At 42.9% G+C, this 18,117-nt stretch overlaps 2 protein-coding genes across 3 annotated transcripts; one reads left to right on the top strand and one right to left on the bottom strand.

The window, feature by feature from the left end:
* Window positions 1-297: 297 nt before the first annotated feature.
* Window positions 298-11,838, top strand: pum3 (pumilio RNA-binding family member 3). 2 transcript variants are annotated; one of them, XM_024380911.2, is made up of 17 exons: window positions 298-411; window positions 763-839; window positions 964-1,185; window positions 1,366-1,504; window positions 2,765-2,840; window positions 3,117-3,210; window positions 3,317-3,383; window positions 4,116-4,290; window positions 4,473-4,576; window positions 4,684-4,762; window positions 4,848-4,946; window positions 5,047-5,100; window positions 5,206-5,429; window positions 6,315-6,537; window positions 6,792-6,879; window positions 8,955-9,045; window positions 11,338-11,838. In XM_024380911.2, the coding sequence occupies exons 1-17, from the start codon at window positions 404-406 to the stop codon at window positions 11,462-11,464; spliced, it is 1,947 nt and encodes a 648-aa protein (XP_024236679.1). In that variant the 5' UTR covers window positions 298-403; the 3' UTR covers window positions 11,465-11,838. The 2 variants fall into 2 exon arrangements, with proteins under 2 accessions (XP_024236679.1, XP_024236680.1); XM_024380912.2 differs by lacking the exon at window positions 298-411 and adding an exon at window positions 445-627.
* Window positions 11,839-11,864: 26 nt separating this feature from the next.
* On the bottom strand, window positions 11,865-16,713 carry LOC112219569 (potassium voltage-gated channel subfamily V member 2-like). Its single transcript, XM_024380913.2, has 2 exons — window positions 15,280-16,713; window positions 11,865-14,298 (listed from the first exon to the last, which is right to left on the bottom strand). The coding sequence occupies exons 1-2, from the start codon at window positions 16,585-16,587 to the stop codon at window positions 13,990-13,992; spliced, it is 1,617 nt and encodes a 538-aa protein (XP_024236681.1). The 5' UTR covers window positions 16,588-16,713; the 3' UTR covers window positions 11,865-13,989.
* Between the last annotated feature and the right edge of the window lie 1,404 nt (window positions 16,714-18,117).

The following is an 18,117-nucleotide window of genomic DNA, read 5'->3' as shown; positions in this document are numbered from 1 at the left end:
CTGTTAGACGTGTTAGAGTAGGAACGTCCCAAGTATCCCGGATTGCACTAACCACCCAGGGTCGTCACAAGTTACCACAGCCAAAAAATGTCATAAACCCCGCCTATTTCTACAATGTATCTTCTTCAAATGTGATTTTTTTTTAACCCTAACCTTGACCACACTTCTAATCGTAAACCTAATCTTAAATTAACATAAAACTGCAACATTTTGTTTTCATGAATGTCTACGACATTGCCAATTCTGACTTCGTGGCTGTGGTAACTAGTGACAACCCAGGCACAGCACAATATGCCGTATCGTTCTACTATTGTCGCAATAAAAAACAACCCATGCATTTTACGGCAGTCAGGACGTTTTCTGATTGGAAGGTTCATGCCGTAAACCGTTAAGTTCAGAACGCATGTCAAGGTATGTAGCTAAACGTGTGTATTTTGTCTTCTGCATAGGAAAATGCTAAAATAATGTTGTTAACGTGACTGTTTTGTCAGTGAAAATATCTCTACCAGACATGTTTAATTATTACACCTCATACCTTACCTGTAGTTCTTTCTGGCCTGCCAGGTTTAGTAACTAACGTTAGCAAGTCAGCTGAACGCTAACTAACTAGCTGCTATTGCTAGCTAGGTACTGAAGTTAGCTGGAAAACACATGGCAATAGCACATACAGTAATCAGTATTCAAGCTGGAACTATGATTAGTCGATCGTCTAAGGTGCAACTACCTACTGATAATGCGCTTTTTGTCTTTTCCTTTGAATAGTGAGTTCTTGAGAATGGAACCCAAAAAGAAAATATTTTCCCCTAAAGGTGGCAAGAAGTTAATACAGAAAGGAAAAGGTAAGTTAATACGTAGAAGTAATACTACTACTAATATGAATATTATACTTTAAAATATTTGTTTAATGATGTGCTGGTAAAAACAATGTGTAGGCCTAACTGAGTAGCTACAAACTCTGTTCAGAAGGTACAGGTAAACCGGGGACCAAACCAACAGGTAAATCACCAGGGAAGAGGCCATTTAAACCCCACAGTGGAGAAAAGGGCAAGACGTTTGAGAAGACTGGAGGAAAGGGGGCTCCACGGAAATTCTTGAACAAAAAACCCACAGATGGAAAGTACATCAAGCCCACAGATGGAAAGTTCACCAAAAAGCGAAAATTCATACCTGGGAAGGCTGAGGAAGGTATGAAATATGTACAACAGCCAATTATCAAACACTTTAAATAGGCTACATTTTGTAATGGCTTGCTGGAAATGTTTTAACTGTATTTTTATTTTTTTAATGGGTCTATTAGATTTCTTCATCTTTGTATGAATGATCAGTCATAACACCAGTGGTGTAACGCTTGTCTTGTTTGTTCAGGTTCTGAGGCCAAGAAGCCCAAATGGGATGAGTTCAAACAGCAGAAGAAAGAGCTGAAACAAAACCGGCAGCAGACTGAAAAAAAGGAGAGTTATCAAATAGTGAGCAGAGCCAAGCAAGTGTGGGAGATGGTCAGAAGGTAGGTTAAACCAGCTACTACATTATTGTACCAGCGGTCTAACAAAACTTCAAATTTAGGATTAAGTTGCATATGTTTATATCGTTAGTTGTCACAAAGTGCAATACAGATACCCGCTCTAAAACCCCAAAGAGCCACCAATGTAGAGGCACGGTGGCTAGGAAAAACTCCATAGAAAGGCAGGAACTAGGGTTGAATGCTGGGAACACGGTTAATTTGCCGGGATTTGCCACATAAAACCAGTACCTATTCCCGGGATAAGTAACTGCGACAAACAGGTCAAATATAATAAATTATTTCTATGAATAGCATAGCGGGAAATGGAACTGTTAAATAATATGAGACATCTGGCTTCCCTTACGGACTTTGCATGATGAATCATCAACGCTCCGGGTTAGGACAGACAGACCATCTCAGTATGGAGCACAGTTCACAATGCACGTAGACCTATCATCTCATCGTGGTAACTTTTTGGTAATATTATGAAAGGTATATATGAGTCAGCCTACTAACTATACAAATAGGCCCTATTGTATTTCAAAATCAAATTCGCTAGCCTATACTTATAACTTTGAAGGCCGCTTGTGCAGCACCATTATCACGTGTTCACTCACCTACTTTATCACGGTTTGAAAGTGCGTCATTCCAGTCCGGTTAATACAGTACAGTAATACAGTTCACACAAGATTAGCCTACTGGAACTAGTTACATCCATGGGCTTTGTTTTTCTGCAGTAGCCTATATCAAATATTTATTGGAGAACAGCACAATCATTTGTGCTTTTTTTGTGCTAAGCCTCATAAAATGTCTTTAATGTAGGCCTCGGGTAGTATCACGCTTGAATTTTCAGTCAAATCTCTAATCTAAGCCCGACACGGGCCTATTTATATGCTTTATAATGCTTTTGAATAACACTTCTGGTTTTGTCTGGAAATACTGGGATAACTGGGAAAAAGGGGATTTATTCTCAGGGTGGAACATTTTGTAAAACACCAGGGAAATATTCAACCTTAGCAGGAACCTAGGAGGAAACCTAGAGAGGAACTAGGCTCCGAGGGGTGGCCAGTCCTCTTCTGGCTGTGCCTAGTACATGGCCATTCTTCAAGACATTCAAACGTTCATAGATGGCTAGCAGGGTCAGATAAAAACCACAGTGGCTATAGAGGGTGTTAACACCTCAGGACTAAATGTCATTTGGCGACAGCAACATTTTACGCCTGTACTTATTATTTATTATATGTTCCCACTTTTTCAATACAGGAAAGATTGCAACAAAGAGAAGAGGATCAAACTCATGAAAGAGCTTCAGGAACTTGTGAAAGGAAAGATAAAAACAGTGAGTACAGTCTTAACATTTACACTGCTGGAAGGAGCCATTCAAATCTATAATTTACTGTAGATTGTGCATTGTCAATCACGACAATGTACGAATTAAAAACATGGCACAATGGAGAATTTGTCATCCACTGAAATTATTAGACAGACCATGCCTGTCAATACTAGAGTACAATAAAACAATTGAGCACAGTAGACGTATTCAAATTAGTTTACAGTGCATGGCATCCTAATGCTCAAGTTTGCAGGTAAAGATGAAACGGTTTTTCTCTTTCAGATAGCATTTGCTCACGACTCCACCAGAGTCCTCCAGTGTTTCATCCAGTTTGGGAACGACGAGCAAAGGCGGGAGGTTTTTGATGAACTCAAAGGTCAGTGGTTTGCTCTGTTCTAACGGTCTGTTCTTCTGAGTGTGTTCAGTTTTTGTCACGTCAATCACAATGCTCTACATCTCAATGATGTTATTCTTCTCCCTAGATGATATGGTCGAGCTGAGTAAATCAAAGTATGCCCGAAATATTGTGAAGAAGTTCTTAATGTATGGGTAAGTGTGCCTTTTTCTTCCTCCAGACAGTTTGCTTATACATGAAGTCGTCGCACTAGCAATGGATGTATTCTTTCCATATCATCAGATATTGTGTTGATGGCATTAGATCCTAGCAGGAAAGCCGGCCCAAAAAATATAGTAAAAACAACAAAAAGGATAATCTTGTTGAGTAAATCACATCATTGTAAATCTTAGTATGGATATGATTCAACAGTAATCCTTTGTGCTCGTGTGCCATTGTCATTTCAAATTAGTAGTGCTGCTTGATCTGATCTGTCGTTGGAATTCCCTGATAATTTGTTTAGGACACCTTTGAAATGGGAATCAGGTCAATAATTCCAAACTTTACTCATTGTAACCTTCCTTGTAATCGTGACCTTTGCTGAAGATACAAGTTGTTTTAAGTACAATCTAATGCATGGATCTGCTATTAAAGGATGGGGGAATGTTATCCCGTTATGAAGGTGTATCTTGTAGGACGAATATAAAGGTCATCATTTGATTGGTTTACATTGTGAACACTCATCTCTGCATTTCCTGTCATCTTCCATGTGTAAGATTTGGAGAATGATATCTGGGGAGAAAATTCAAGTCATATTGATCTCCATTGAGTCTCTCTACTCACTGCTAGTTTCTGATAGGGCAGTGTTGTTACATCATAAAGAAGTAAACCTGACATGGGTCTCTGAATGAAAATCTGACGGCAGGTGTGTGTATCCTCTGCCACAGGAGCAAAGAACAGGTTGCGGGTGTGATGGTGGGCTTCAAGGGGAAAGTGAGGCAGATGCTGCGTCACTCTGAGGCGTCGTCGGTGGTGGAGTACGCTTACAACGAAAAAGCCATCCTCTCCCAGAGACTCATGCTCACCGAGGAGCTCTACGGAACCACATTCCAAGTCTTCAAGGTCAGGACACGTCTCACACCTCTCCCAAGAGCACAGTGTAATAGAGTAGTTCTAAGAGTCCGGAAACCCCTTCTCTCATAATCTGGTTACCAAGATATCTTTCTGATTGCTTGTCTCTGTGAATATCGGCCGGAGAGGATGTTATGCCGAATTTTACTGACAGTTGGCATGTTTGTTCACAGTCGGCAGTGTGTCCCACGCTAGAGAAGGTGCTGGAGGCGAACCCAGACAAGGTTAATGGCATTTTGGAGGAGATGAAGCAGATCCTTACCCCCATGACCACAAAGTGGGTATTATTGAGCACACACACAGCTCTAACCCTCCACAAGGGCAACCGAGATAATAAATCCAGATACTGCTTTTGATTTCTGTCTGTGTTCTCTTCTCCCACAGAGAGGCTGTGATCAAACATTCTCTGGTGCACAAAGTGTTTCTGGAATTCTTCCTGCATGCCCCAGCCAAACAGAGGACTGTAAGTAAAACCACCAATGGCTGTAGAAATGACCGAGCAAATCCTACCATGTTTCTAATACCATTTTGATCATGTGACTTCACAGGAAATGATTGAGTCAATAAGGGAGTCTGTGGTGTATATGGCCCACACCCACGATGGAGCTAGAGTAGCAATGCACTGCCTGTGGCATGGGACACCTAAGGTGAGTATTCACTCAGGCCTTCTAGAGAGATGAGCCTCACCAACCACAAACTAGTGTCTGTTCTTTGTATGTACAGTGATTTATTTGTTTTATCTTTCAGGACAGAAAAGTCATCATTAAAACCATGAAGACCTACATTGAGAAGTTTGCAATGGTACTCAAGACAACAACAAACAGACCATATTTGATCGCCACAGTCAGAAATGCAAATATGTAAACGTGTGTGACTTACTGATTGGTTTGTTGATTTTCTCTCCAGGGAGAGTTTGCATTCTTAGTCCTCATCGCTGCCTTTGACTGCATAGACGATACCAAGCTAATGAAGCAGGCCGTCCTATCAGAGATTCTTGCTTCCCTGCCTGATATCATCACTAATAAGAATGGAAAGAAAGTTCTGCTGTACCTGCTCAGCCCGCGAGACCACGCCCACCTGTTACCTGAAATCATCCAGGTGCTGGAGAAGGGGGATGGAAACGCCCACAGGTGAGTCCTGCCACCACCTACCAATCATTCTAAAGGCGTCCACGTACTTCAGTTTGGCTGGTGCCTAGCCGGATTTGGCTAGGTGTACCAAACGAGTGTGCTTGCATACTCGCTTAAAAGACCTTCACTTGGAAAACGAGAAAAAAAGCGGCAATGGTATTGTTTGTCCAGTATACACTTCCTCAAAATAGTCAATTAATCTAAGATGTCTCAAGAACTCTGTCATTAGGCGGCAGGTAGCCTAGTGGTTAGAGCGTTGGGCCAGTAACCAAAAGGTTGCTAGATCGAATCCCTGAGCTAACAAAATCTGTCGTTTTGCCCCTGAACAAGGCAGCTAACCCACTGTAACCCTTTAGGCTATCATTGTAAATAAGAATTTGTTCTTAACTGACTTGCCTAGTTCAATAAAAATGTTGACGTTTTTGCAGAGGAGATCTTAGTTGTGCAATATTACATTTAACTAAAACGTTTGGCGCAATATTTATTTTTACTTTTTATTTTCGCATGAAAACGAGTCAGCGCTCATTGAATGACACTTTATTGAAGAATCCCAACTGTTGACAAATCGCAGACGAGGGGTCGTGGACTTCCGGCTACTGACTTCGGGTTGCCTCGAGAAAGAAATGTGTGTCCGAACAGCCGAAAACCCTCTGAAGTCCAAAACTAACAATATATGCTCTAACTCGTCCGATCTGCCTTAACCAGCTAGTTAGACTAGAACAAAGGGAGGTTAACTGTCCAAACCTTCCCTAGAGTCACTTAACATACCTAAATTGCTATTTTGAACCCAATTGGACAGACAAGATTAAAGAAATGCCGTCTATACTTCATGCTTTTCATAGCCTGTACTTTAAATGTTCTCCATCTGACCCTCTGTCCCTTCAGCAAGAAGGATGTTGCCCTTCGCCGGAAGGAGCTCCTGGAGGCGGTGTCCCCACACCTAATTCAGCACCTGTGTGACCACGCCCGCACTATGGCAATGGACAAGGCCTCCAGCGTCACAGTCACTGTCATTCTGGGGTCCGCCATTGGGGACCTGCATCCTGCCATGGAGGCTGTGGCTGAGCTGGCTGCTGACGACTTCACACCAGGAGGAGTGGAGGGGCAGGTGAGGAGGGGACAGGGGGGTCAGGGGCATGGTGTGCCTGTCAAATTCAAGTAGGAGAATGTCTCTCATTGGTGAGAATTTCACTTGGTTTTGAAGTCTCCATTGGGTTTTCAGTCTGTCTGGTCAACTGCAGGATGATTGTCCAGGCTTGGAATCGGAAACACTTGAAGGGCAAAATCTGTTTCTCTCTTCTGTCCTCTGGAAAAACCATGGTGTTCAGTGTGAACATGTTTTGTCTGTTTCCTGTTCTGTAGCTGCACATGGCTGAACACCCTGCTGGGCATCTGGTGCTCAAATGGCTGATTGAACAAGACACCAAGATGAAGGAGGTTGGGAGAGAAGGTATGTAAAAAAAATATATATATATACAGTGCCTTGCGAAAGTATTCGGCCCCCTTGAACTTTGCGACCTTTTGCCACATTTCAGGCTTCAATCATAAAGATATAAAACTGTATTTGTTTGTGAAGAATCAACAACAAGTGGGACACAATCATGAAGTGGAACGACATTTAGTGGATATTTCAAACTTTTAACAAATCAAAAACTGAAAAATTGGGCGTGCAAAATTATTCAGCCCCCTTAAGTTAATACTTTGTAGCGCCACCTTTTGCTGCGATTACAGCTGTAAGTCGCTTGGGGTATGTCTATCAGTTTTGCACATCGAGAGACTGACATTTTTTCCCATTCCTCCTTGCAAAACAGCTCGAGCTCAGTGAGGTTGGATGGAGAGCATTTGTGAACAGCAGTTTTCAGTTCTTTCCACAGATTCTCGATTGGATTCAGGTCTGGACTTTGACTTGGCCATTCTAACACCTGGATATGTTTATTTTTATATCTTTATACAGTTTTATATCTTTATGATTGAAGCCTGAAATGTGGCAAAAGGTCGCAAAGTTCAAGGGGGCCGAATACTTTCGCAAGGCACTGTATATATATATATATATATATATATATATAATATCACCTGTGGGGCTGACCGTACATATGACCTCTCAAATATACTCCCCTACGTATTTATTTGAACAGTGAAAGTTAAACTTTTTAATTTGGCTCTATAATCAAGTATTTGGGATTTGAAATCAAATATTTATATATTTGATGAAATATTGAAGTTGGCCTTAATGCTATTAGTCAATATAAATGCATTGAATAACAGGTTGAATAACAGGTTCATACATGGAAAAACAGATACTCAGAAGGAAGTTTGTTTTAAAGTGTCTCTTATATCTAAGAAAGGTCAGGTTTTTTTTTTTTTACCAAAACAATAGGCACAACTACTTCCATATACATTTAATTCGGAAAGAATTCAGACCCCTTTAACTTTTTCCATGTTTTTACATTACAGCCTTATTCTAAAATGGATTTTAAAAATGTTTTGTCCCTCATCAATCTACACACTATACTTCCGGCGCCGACAGAGATGGCCGCCTCGCTTCGCGTTCCTAGGAAACTATGCAGTTTTTTGTTTTTTTACGTGTTATTTCTTACACTAGTACCCCAGGTCATCTTAGGTTTCATTACATACAGCCGAGAAGAACTACTGAACTACTATTTATTTAAACCATTTTAGAATAAGGCTGTAACGTAACAAAATGTGGACAAAGGGAAGGGGTATGAATACTTTCTGACCAAGTACCAAACTTGGACTACTTTAATACACATGTTAATTTGTCCAAATACTTATGACACTTTCAAAAGGGGGTCTAGATTACATGAAAGTGCTTTCATTTCTAAACGGTAGTACTGATATGTATGATAATACCCTAAAATGAAAGGTGGCAGTGCTAGCTGAGCCTCTAGAGATCCTGGTTCGAGTCCAGGCTCTGTTGTGACCGGGAGATCCATGTGGCGGCGCACAATTGGCACAGCGTCGTCTGTGTTAGGGGAGGGTTTGGCCGGCAGGGATGTTCTTGTCCCATCACGCACCAGCAAGCCCTGTGGTGGTCCGGGCGCGGTGCACGCTGACATGGTCGCCAGGTGTACGGTGTTTCCCCCGACACATTGGGGTTGCTGGCTTCCGGGTTAAGCGGACATCGTGTCAAGAAGCAGTGCGGCTTGGCTGGGTTGTGTTTCGGAGGACGAGTCCTATCGCTGCCACTCCCCTATTGACAAGACTGTAACTACCAATTGGATACCATGAAATTGGGGAGAAAGGGGGGTAAATTGTTTTTATAAAATTGAAGGTAACATTCTGTACTGTCGCCTCATGAAACATTTGATCTCAAATCCAAAATGCTTGAGTATAGTGCCAAATTAAGTTTTAGCTTCACTGTCTATAAATAAATACATAGGGGAGTGTATGATCTTGAAACAGTACTCCACTCAAAGACAATGCAAACATTGGCTGTATGCGTGTCCATTTGGACCTGTGACTCTATCCTGTATCTTCCTGACCATGACTACTGTGTCTTCACAGAGCGTTTCTCCAGGGTCCTGTTGGACAAGGTAGGGATGGACAAGCTAAAGACGTGGGCTGCAGTGAACCGTGGGGCTATTGTGCTCTGCTGGTGAGTACCTCTACACTGTTAGATCTAATTCCTCTAGCCAGTCACAAACTGTAGCACTATCGACAAATACAGCAAAGCAAGCAAACTGGTGCTTTTTGATTTAGTTAACCTTTATTTAACTAGGCAAGTCAGTTAAAAGCAAATTCTTAATACAATGACGGCCTACACCGGCCAAACCTGGATGACGCTGGGCCAATTGAGCGCCGCCCAATGGACACACAATCACAGCCAGTTGTGATACAGCTACAGCCTGGATTCGAACCAGGGTGTCTGTAGTGACACCTTTAGCACTGAGATGCAGTGCCTAAGACCGCTGTGCCACTCGGGAGCCCAGTGCTTAACGGTAAAAAAAACAAATGGAACAGAAATGATACCAGCTCCTTCCTAGGAATTGGGGGAAAACTCCCTCCATTTGAACTTTAAACCCGATTTTAAAATCCAGTCCTTGCGAAACATGTAAACCAGGGATTGGAACCAGTTCAGGGAACAGAACCGTAAAATGTTTGTTTTTTGTTTTTACGAGGAACAGAATCGCGAACGAAGGTGATCTATACTGTTCCAGAACAGAACCGTTATTTTAAAAGCATGGGAACCGGTTAATAACATTATTTTTAGGTTCCAGGCATCAGTCCCACAAAAAACATAAAGTGCCTATGCCTCACTCTGGCTGGAATTTGTTTGTCTGTGCGTGTTGGCAACCTGGCCCTTCCCCCCCCCAGAGCTAAATCTAGTAGCATACTGACGTGTGATTGATTCACTGATGTGTGATTCAGATATTAGGTTGATATTTTTAATTGGAAAGAATGAATTTAACATGCTAATTTAAAATGCTAATGAAGGATTCTATAGTTATCATGACTCACATTGGATTTATTAACTACAAAAAGGTATGCCGTGTTCTGCACACGCAAGCTTGTTAGCTAGCTGGTCCAACTCTGACGTTTTAGACATTCAATGTTCCTTCATAGAAGCCTTCTCCGTAGGTATAATTGTGGGCCTAATACAGATAAGGCAAACAAGATGCCCAGCACTTCAGGCCAAGTGTACTCCTCCACCCTCTCGCTCTCTCCCCACCCGCAACATTAGTCTCATCTCGCGCCCTACACTCATCTGTCCAATGAATGTAAATGGCTTGCCTTCTCCATAGCGAGCTGCTCTGTCTGAAGTCATTTTAATGTAGAAAGGAACAATTATAAATAGTTTATTTATTTTTGGTTCGAACCGGTTCAGAACTTTATTTTGCTGGTCGGAACAATGAAAGGGGGGTTTTGTTCAGAACGGGGGGAAAAACCTGTTATAAACAGATTGAAACTAGAAGTGCTTAGAAATGTGTACCATGACAGCGAAACTCACTGAGCCATGAAAATGGTAATTGAACTTGGATCAAGGTCTCTGGAGGCCAAACATTTCAGGAATACCAAACACCATCACAAAAGACTAAGCTTAGTGTTTGTCTTGATTTAAACATTTAAATCTTCCCATCACTATAGATGTTCTGCTTGTCTTATCATCCTAGCTGTTGCCAGTGAAATTGAGTGTAAAGCGAGAACAGGCAGGCGTCAGCTGGGGGTTAAGCATGTCTTACAGGGTGGCTGTTTGTATTCATTCACCATATCACTGGGTGCTGTGGGTGAGAAAGGGGCGTGCAGTTGGGCACAGCTGTTCATTGTGAAACAGCAACACAAGCCGTGGATTACGCTTCCTCAATTCCTTGGCTTTCTTTTTCTTCTCTCATTTCTCTGCCTCTCTTCTCTAGCCCCTACCCCTTCCTCCAGTCCCTCTCTCCTCTCTTGTCCTGTGCCACTGTCCCGCCACCTCCTGCAATGTCTTTGTGCCCATTGTCCTTCTGTAATCTCTCTAAGTCTCTAAGCAGTGAGAGATTTGTCTGATTCACTCTCTAAAGTCTACATTTATAGCTGTAGCCTGCCATATCAAATCAGTTTTTCTCTTAGGATTTTTTCCCAGCAGCGGTGGCAGTTAGCGGAGTATGGGGGGCTTCCGGGGGCATATCTATACATCTACATTATAAAACTTTTATTTTGTAATTATTTTTTGCAATGGCCACAAATTAGCAGGGGCAGTGCACTGCTGCTCAATGCAAATAGGGGAAGCACTGCAAATAATTAGATTTAATGCTCGATGTTCACTAAAAATAGTTTGACTTGGGTAACTTAGTATGGGTAGAAATGTTTCACTAACCGGGTATGAGATGAAAGGAAGACATTTGTTTTGTAATGTGGTTTATGTGTAAAGGTTACTTTCACCAACATATCTGTTTTTGTTTTTTTACAGTCTCCTGAACAGTGCAGATGAGACTGTTGCAGAGGAGGTTAGGGAGGCATTGAAGGCCTACGCTCCAGAACTACAGAAGATCCAGAACTGTAAAGGAGTGGAAGTTCTTTTGGAGAAACTGGCCTGATACATATTTCATGATGTCTATCCTCAGAGACAGTCTACCCACTTGTCACTTCTTCCCAACTGGAGTAACAGGTTTTCATTACTTCACTGGGGTTTATATGGTTTTCTATCCAAACTGTCCACCCAGTCCAATGACCTGACCATCCTGGTGAAATAGCGTGAAGAGGGAAGAACAGAGGATGCTTATTTGTACTGCATTTTTTTGTCCAAATAATTCCGATATGCTTGTTTGTAAAGCTGTGGTGCAAGTATTTTAAAGGTAAAAGATACCCACACACTGGCAGGCAGTGAGTTTGTATAATTTGTAACTGACCTGTATTTTTGATTTGTGCTAGCTGACTGTGGTGCTGGAATAAACAAAAATGTTGGTTGGTACACAATCGTTGTGTGATACTTTCCATTGCCAATGAATTTGTCAGTAAGCAAATGTTAGAAGAATTCTTTCATATAAATCCAACCATAAATGCATTCACGTTAACCCTGACAGGGAACCTCAGTCCGTCACCTTTATGCCCCATTAAGTCACCAATCTGTGTCCCGGCCTGTCAGACTGCTCGTAGCCTATTTATCTGTGAAGGAAGCAGAAGCCTGCATGCTCACTAGTGGGCCCTGCTTAGATTCCATCTGTCCAGGTCTCTGTGATTTGGATGGACCCAGTCAGCCGAGAAACAGCTTTTTCCTTCAAGACCCAGCATTCTTCTCATCAGTTTAGAGGATTATTAGTGGCTGCCTGTGTGGCCGCTATTCGGGAGATTTTAGTCACATTGTAGTAGTCAGTCTGACTTGCGCTACTTCTGAGGATTCTGTCCCGTGGAGACAATTTGGCCATTAGGCAATCAAAAACACCTGAGAGCTGTGCTGTCATGTTATTTTGATCTGCTTTCTGCTAAGTGGAAATACATTAGCAATGTATGGGTGGCTGGTGAACATTGTGAATGACAACAGAGAGGAGAAGCGAGAGGTTTTTCTCTGCCCAAAATCTGTCCATGAAAATAAGCGCACAAAGTGAGGAATTTTTGTATAGTGGTCAAATTCGGTCATAAAAGTGTACTTGCTAATTTGCTCTAAAATAAGTTTCGTAGTGGTTAGGTTATGATGAATGAATGTACTGATATAAGTGGACACGTGGCATTTCAGCAAAAAATCAAACACTATAGGAGTTGTGCGTGTTGTCATAGAGAGGACTCCTAGCTATAACCCGTTTAAGCATGGACATTGAGGGATTCCACCATTTTAAAGTCAACTGGTTGGGGAATCCTATGCGTTGGGAGCAATCAGCCAATGAAGAAATTACTACTTTAAAATGGAGATGGCCTCAATGGTGCTGCTCATATGGTCTGTCACAGACACGAAGATGAGTCTAGAGCCTGTTCACACACATCTACCCTCTCATTGGCTAGAATGGTCCCACCTGATCTCGCCTCCCTGCCTTCTGTCTTTGAGGAAATGTATTTCCATTGTTAGAGCGGTCACTTGACTATCTTGTCAATATAATAGACAATCTTTGGAGAGTACTTGTGAGGTTTTCCAAATATGCATAAAGAACATTCAAGATCACTGTGATCTATTCTTTTTTTAATGTTCTAGCTAGAGCAGAAACATTGCAAGCTGTTCCATGTAAAGAAATTGGCATTGGGAAGATCCAATCTTACACAGATTCCCATACAAGGGGGGAGGGGCTGAGTGTTTAACCTGTCTCTAGATTCATCCAGCATTTCTTATTTCAGACCAGCCCCGGAGGGAGGTCGGGTACGGTAGTGATTTGATTGGAAGGGAATGGCGTGGTTTCTTCTGTAGGAATGAATTGTTTCTAAACCTCAAATGTAACTGAAGGAGAGTTTTAACATGGTAAAGGGAAAACACATTAACAATTGATAACGTACATGATATATTTCTTTGTCTGCAGTATTTTTTGCTACAATGCAAGGTTGCCCTCCACTCCGTGGGAGCATTAAAATTCAAGCATGTAATTTAATAGAATCTCAGAATGCTTGGCAATGCTGAAATCTATGTAAGCAATAACCTGAAATTAACCAGTTATACAGTAACAGTAAACATAAGCCTTGTTTATACCTGGTACTGACCTGGGTCCTTTGTCCTGATCTTGTCCACATTCTATTTGTGCTCACACTTTCAGAAATGTGTCTACACATGGTTTTAATGTCTCTCATCCATCCACTGTGTCTGCATTGTGACCAGATTTCTTGGTCCCCCTCTGTATGTAAATTATTTGACAGCTATTCTTTCATAATGACGATTTAAATGTTTTCATTGTCCATATCGGTCTACACTTGTAAGCTTGCCTGACTACCTCAGGAGGTAGTCAGGAAGATCTGATGACAATCGGATCACATTGCACGTTTTAATCGTCTACACGGAAAATGTGGGCACAATCAGAATATGGACAAGATCAGGATAAAGGATGCAGTTTAGAGGCAGCTTTACGGGACTAGAGATACATAGTAACTCCAGCTCCCTTGGAACCCCACTTGGTAGAAATTATTTCATGCTGTCACAGCAGATCTGTTAATTGAATGGAAAGTCTCCCATAGAGCTCTGAGAACATTCACCAGTGTGTTTATGGACTGCATCGTCACAGCATTTGGTAAACTTCCTGGCCGCCCTCTTGGCGAACCTGACCTTGCCCCGAGCCTTCAGTGTGGAGCTGTACTCATAAGACTTCAGCTTGGTGTAGTAGTCTGAGAACTTGTTGTACAGGATGGAGATGGGCATGCCGTTCAGAATGATCCCAAAGGAGATGCAGGCGAAGGCAAACAGCCGGCCCAGGATGGTCTCTGGAAACATGTCTCCATAGCCCACAGTAGAGATGCTCACCTGAGGGAGGGAGAAGGCCAATGTTATCTGTAAACATTAACCGAGTCGCTACTGAGCTTGCTAACATTTCCAGGAAGTTACAACCTGGACTCAGATTCAACTCGCAGTGCATAGCAGTTTTAACTTTGCTTTGCAATCTGAGCCCAGAGTTGACCCTTCATGATATGTGTGTCACTGTGCTCACTAGAGGCCTTGGAGGAGGCCAAGGAGTGCCCATGTGAAAAGCTTTATTAGGAGGGCGAGTGACGTAGTTCGTTTCTGGGGATATATTCGACCTCCGTCTGAAGGCTTTTTTGAAGCATTGTTTAATGGAATTACAGAACTAAGGCACTAGGTGGGTCTACAGTCAAATGACATACGACAGATCAATTCCCATGTCATCTTGTTCCATTAAATAAGGTGGAAGTGCCTCAAGGGAAATCCCTAAATGCCTCCCCTGGCAGTGAGAGGGAACCGGAGTCCAGCCCTCTTTAATACCATTGTATCTATTAGGCAATGGAAAATAGCTTCCACATCTGCTGAGTCAGCCCTAATGAAACAAGATCAAGACGTCAGGGCAGGACAGGCTATTGGCAATGTGAAGGTGTCTCTTAAAGGTAACCGTGATAATAGGCTACTGTACTTGACAAGTGTGTGATGAAAATATCTATTTCTGGCAGCATGTTCGTAATTAAGGCCAACTTTAGTTCTAGGTGGAATTTAATTGTCATATCAGAATCTGCAAGTAAGAATGAATCAATGTTGCTCCATGCTGTGTAAAACCCAATTGTGTGTGTGTGTTTAACAGTACCACATAGTCACATAGAAAGATACTGAGCAAGGTCAGAATGTGCTGAATAATGATAGTCCAGAATTTTCAGTGATATTGTAATAATACACAGTACAAACATTTCCAAATAACTAAACAAATCAATGAAGGTAATGCAATAATATTAAGCAAATGACTTATAATGACCAATAAAATAGAATGGGGTGACTTACAGCTGCCCACCACCATGCGTGAGGGATGCTTGTGAAGTTGGTCTGATGGACATCATGCTCCACCGTGTACACCATGGCAGAGAAGGTGAGGATTCCCATGGCGATGAAAAGGAATAGGCAGCCCACCTGCTGGTAGCACTGGCGCAGCGTGAAGCCGAATGCTCTCAGCCCCGTAGAGTGGCGTGCCAGCTTCAAGATACGGAAGATCCTCATCAAACGCATGATTCTCAGCACCTGGCCCAATTTGCCCACCCGGCCCACCGTCTCGATGTCTTGGTGCTTCCCGTAGTCGTCGTTCTCGAAGCACTCCAGCACCAGCTGCAGGTAGAGGGGAAAGATGGCAATCAGGTCCACCCCGTTCAGCACGCTTTTCCCGAAGCGTCGCAGGTCCGGTGTGGACACCAGACGCAGCAGGTACTCCATGGTGAAGAAAGCGATGCAGAAGGTTTCCACATGCTCCCCGTAGGTCTTCCCGCTCAGCTGTCCCGTGGGGGTGTTGTACTGCATCTCCTCCACCGTGTTCAGCGTCATGGCCACCAGGGACACCAGCACGAAGAAGCTGGAAGCCAGAGCCATGAGCTTGGCGGTGACGGAGGAGAAGGGCTTCTCCATCAGGTTCCAGATGATCCAGCGCGTCTGGCCAAACGCCATGCCATGGAACAGGTCCTCATTCTCTTCCATCTCCACCTCGGCCTCCAGCTCCCGCTGGATCTTCAGCTGCTCATTGAGTTCATCCTGGCGCTCCTCAAAGGAGATGCGGCAGCAGCGGTGTGTGTTCTTGATCCTGACGCCCCAATAGTTGATCTCCTCCAGGAAGTTCCTGGGACACAGCTCGTCCTTGATCCAGAGGACGCCCGTCCGGTAGAAGTTGAAGATGCTGTGGAAGATGTCCGGGTCCCTGTCGAAGAAAAACTCATTGTTTTGGACAACATAGTCATCACACAGGTCCAGCTTTCTGTTGTGGTCTGTGCATGTCGCCAGGCGGCCGATCCTGGTCTTGGGATACTTGGCAGCAACCCTGTATGAGATCTGATACTCCTTCCCACCTACGTTGATGTTCAGCATGTAGTTCTTCACAAGAGAGGAAAGACCTCTTGTTGGGGAGGCCATTACAACATCTTCCTCGTTTTCGTACTCTGCATAGATGTCGTAGATGTCTCCTCTGAGCTCTTGCATGGAGTTCCATTGTTTCACCAAGTTGTTCTGGGTGAGGGGAACATTGTAGTCCTCCTCTGGGTCCTTGTATGTGGGGCCTGTCCCCCCCACTTTGTAGTTGGGGAAAAGGCTCCGTCTCCTATTCTTGGGCATTCTGGAGTCCTGTGCTGGGACCTGGTCAGACACGCCGGATCACTGAGGGGCGTGGAGGCATTACCACAGGTCTTAATACCCTCTCCTGAGTCACCCACAGCAGCATACCAGCAGAAAGAAACAACCCTGACCGTCTAATGTTGCTGACTGAGGATCTGGGTGCTTAAAGATTTAAATACTATTATCCTCTTCTAGTCGCTTTCCCCTCCACCCTGACGTCTTCCATTTGCCTGACATTCACAGATCAAATTGCCTAGCCACAGCAGGGGACACTTTGTGCTGTATTATAGATCATTACTGACCTCCTGGTTGGTAGTAAAAAATGTAAAAAATTTAAAGGTGAGGGTGCAGCATAAATCCAGTTTGTTTCAATGATTCTAACACTATCCCGTCTTATGTCATCTAATAGAAATGTCTTAACAGAAACTGACAGAAGTCCTAAGGAAATCTTTCTGGTCATAGCTCATGTGATGTGTTTTCATCTACATGCAGCTACTAATAGTCTTATAACCCCAGGCTTATGTGGAGTATTATAATCCTAGAGGCATGATAAAATACGATAACACACGCCTAATGTCTACTGGCATTAACATGCAGAGCAGGAACACTCCAGTTTAGCTGTGGCCTGCTGCCAGCTGCACTGCATGGTACTAACTCATTGCTTACCACCAAGAGGCACCAACCACTTTCTCTCATTGCAAATAACTAAACAATGGCAAATTCCTACGGACCAAAGCCGCAGGAAGTAGGGGTGCCGCAGAGCCCCCTGATAATCTGAATAAAAATATATATAAATTTTTCTATAGGCAGTACGCTGGGCCTTTACAAGCCATGTATTAACGGACCAATATAGCATCTGTAGCACAGACACTTGTTTTTTATTCAGCAGCGCCCTCAACAGAAAAATTCCTGTGGCTATGGTACTCTTGTCACTTTGCTGTGACCCTTTAATCCAATCTGGTGCAAGCAAACTAGTTACAAGTGCTCTGAAGTAACCTGCCCTCCTAGCCTCTGTGTAAACTGTATTTCAACTACGCTCGTTGTGGGCTTAATCCAGTTAACCTTTTTGACTCTACACAGCATATTGTACTGCACTCTGTAATGAGGGACCCTGGGCATCTTTTTTTGTTGTGTTTTTCAGAGTCAGTAGAAAGGCCTCTTTAACGACCGTTCCACAGGTGCATGTTCATTAATTGTTTATCGTTAATTGAACAAGCATGGGAAACAGTGTTTAAACCCTTTACAATGAAGATCTGTGAAGTTATTTGGATTTTAACTAATTATCTTTGAAAGACAGGGTCATTTATTTTTTTGCCGAGTTTGTGTTTTGTGATAAAACAAAAGGTGTGGTTGAATTTATTCTGCCACTGTGTCTTCTTATTATCTCGGCCTTTAGGCCTATATATCACAGTCGCAAGGCAAATGAATTGACAGATTATAGAGTAAACAATAATATTATTGCATCACATAGGTTGTAATATGGCTTTTGGGGGAAGGGGGGCTTGGCTTCCCCAGTGATTTTACCCACGC

Source organism: Oncorhynchus tshawytscha, linkage group LG20 (assembly GCF_018296145.1).
Source record: "Oncorhynchus tshawytscha isolate Ot180627B linkage group LG20, Otsh_v2.0, whole genome shotgun sequence".
Taxonomy (NCBI): Eukaryota; Metazoa; Chordata; class Actinopteri; order Salmoniformes; family Salmonidae; genus Oncorhynchus; species Oncorhynchus tshawytscha.
The sequence above is the reverse complement of the archived record's forward strand: the minus strand, read 5'-3'. Positions and strand labels throughout refer to the sequence as shown.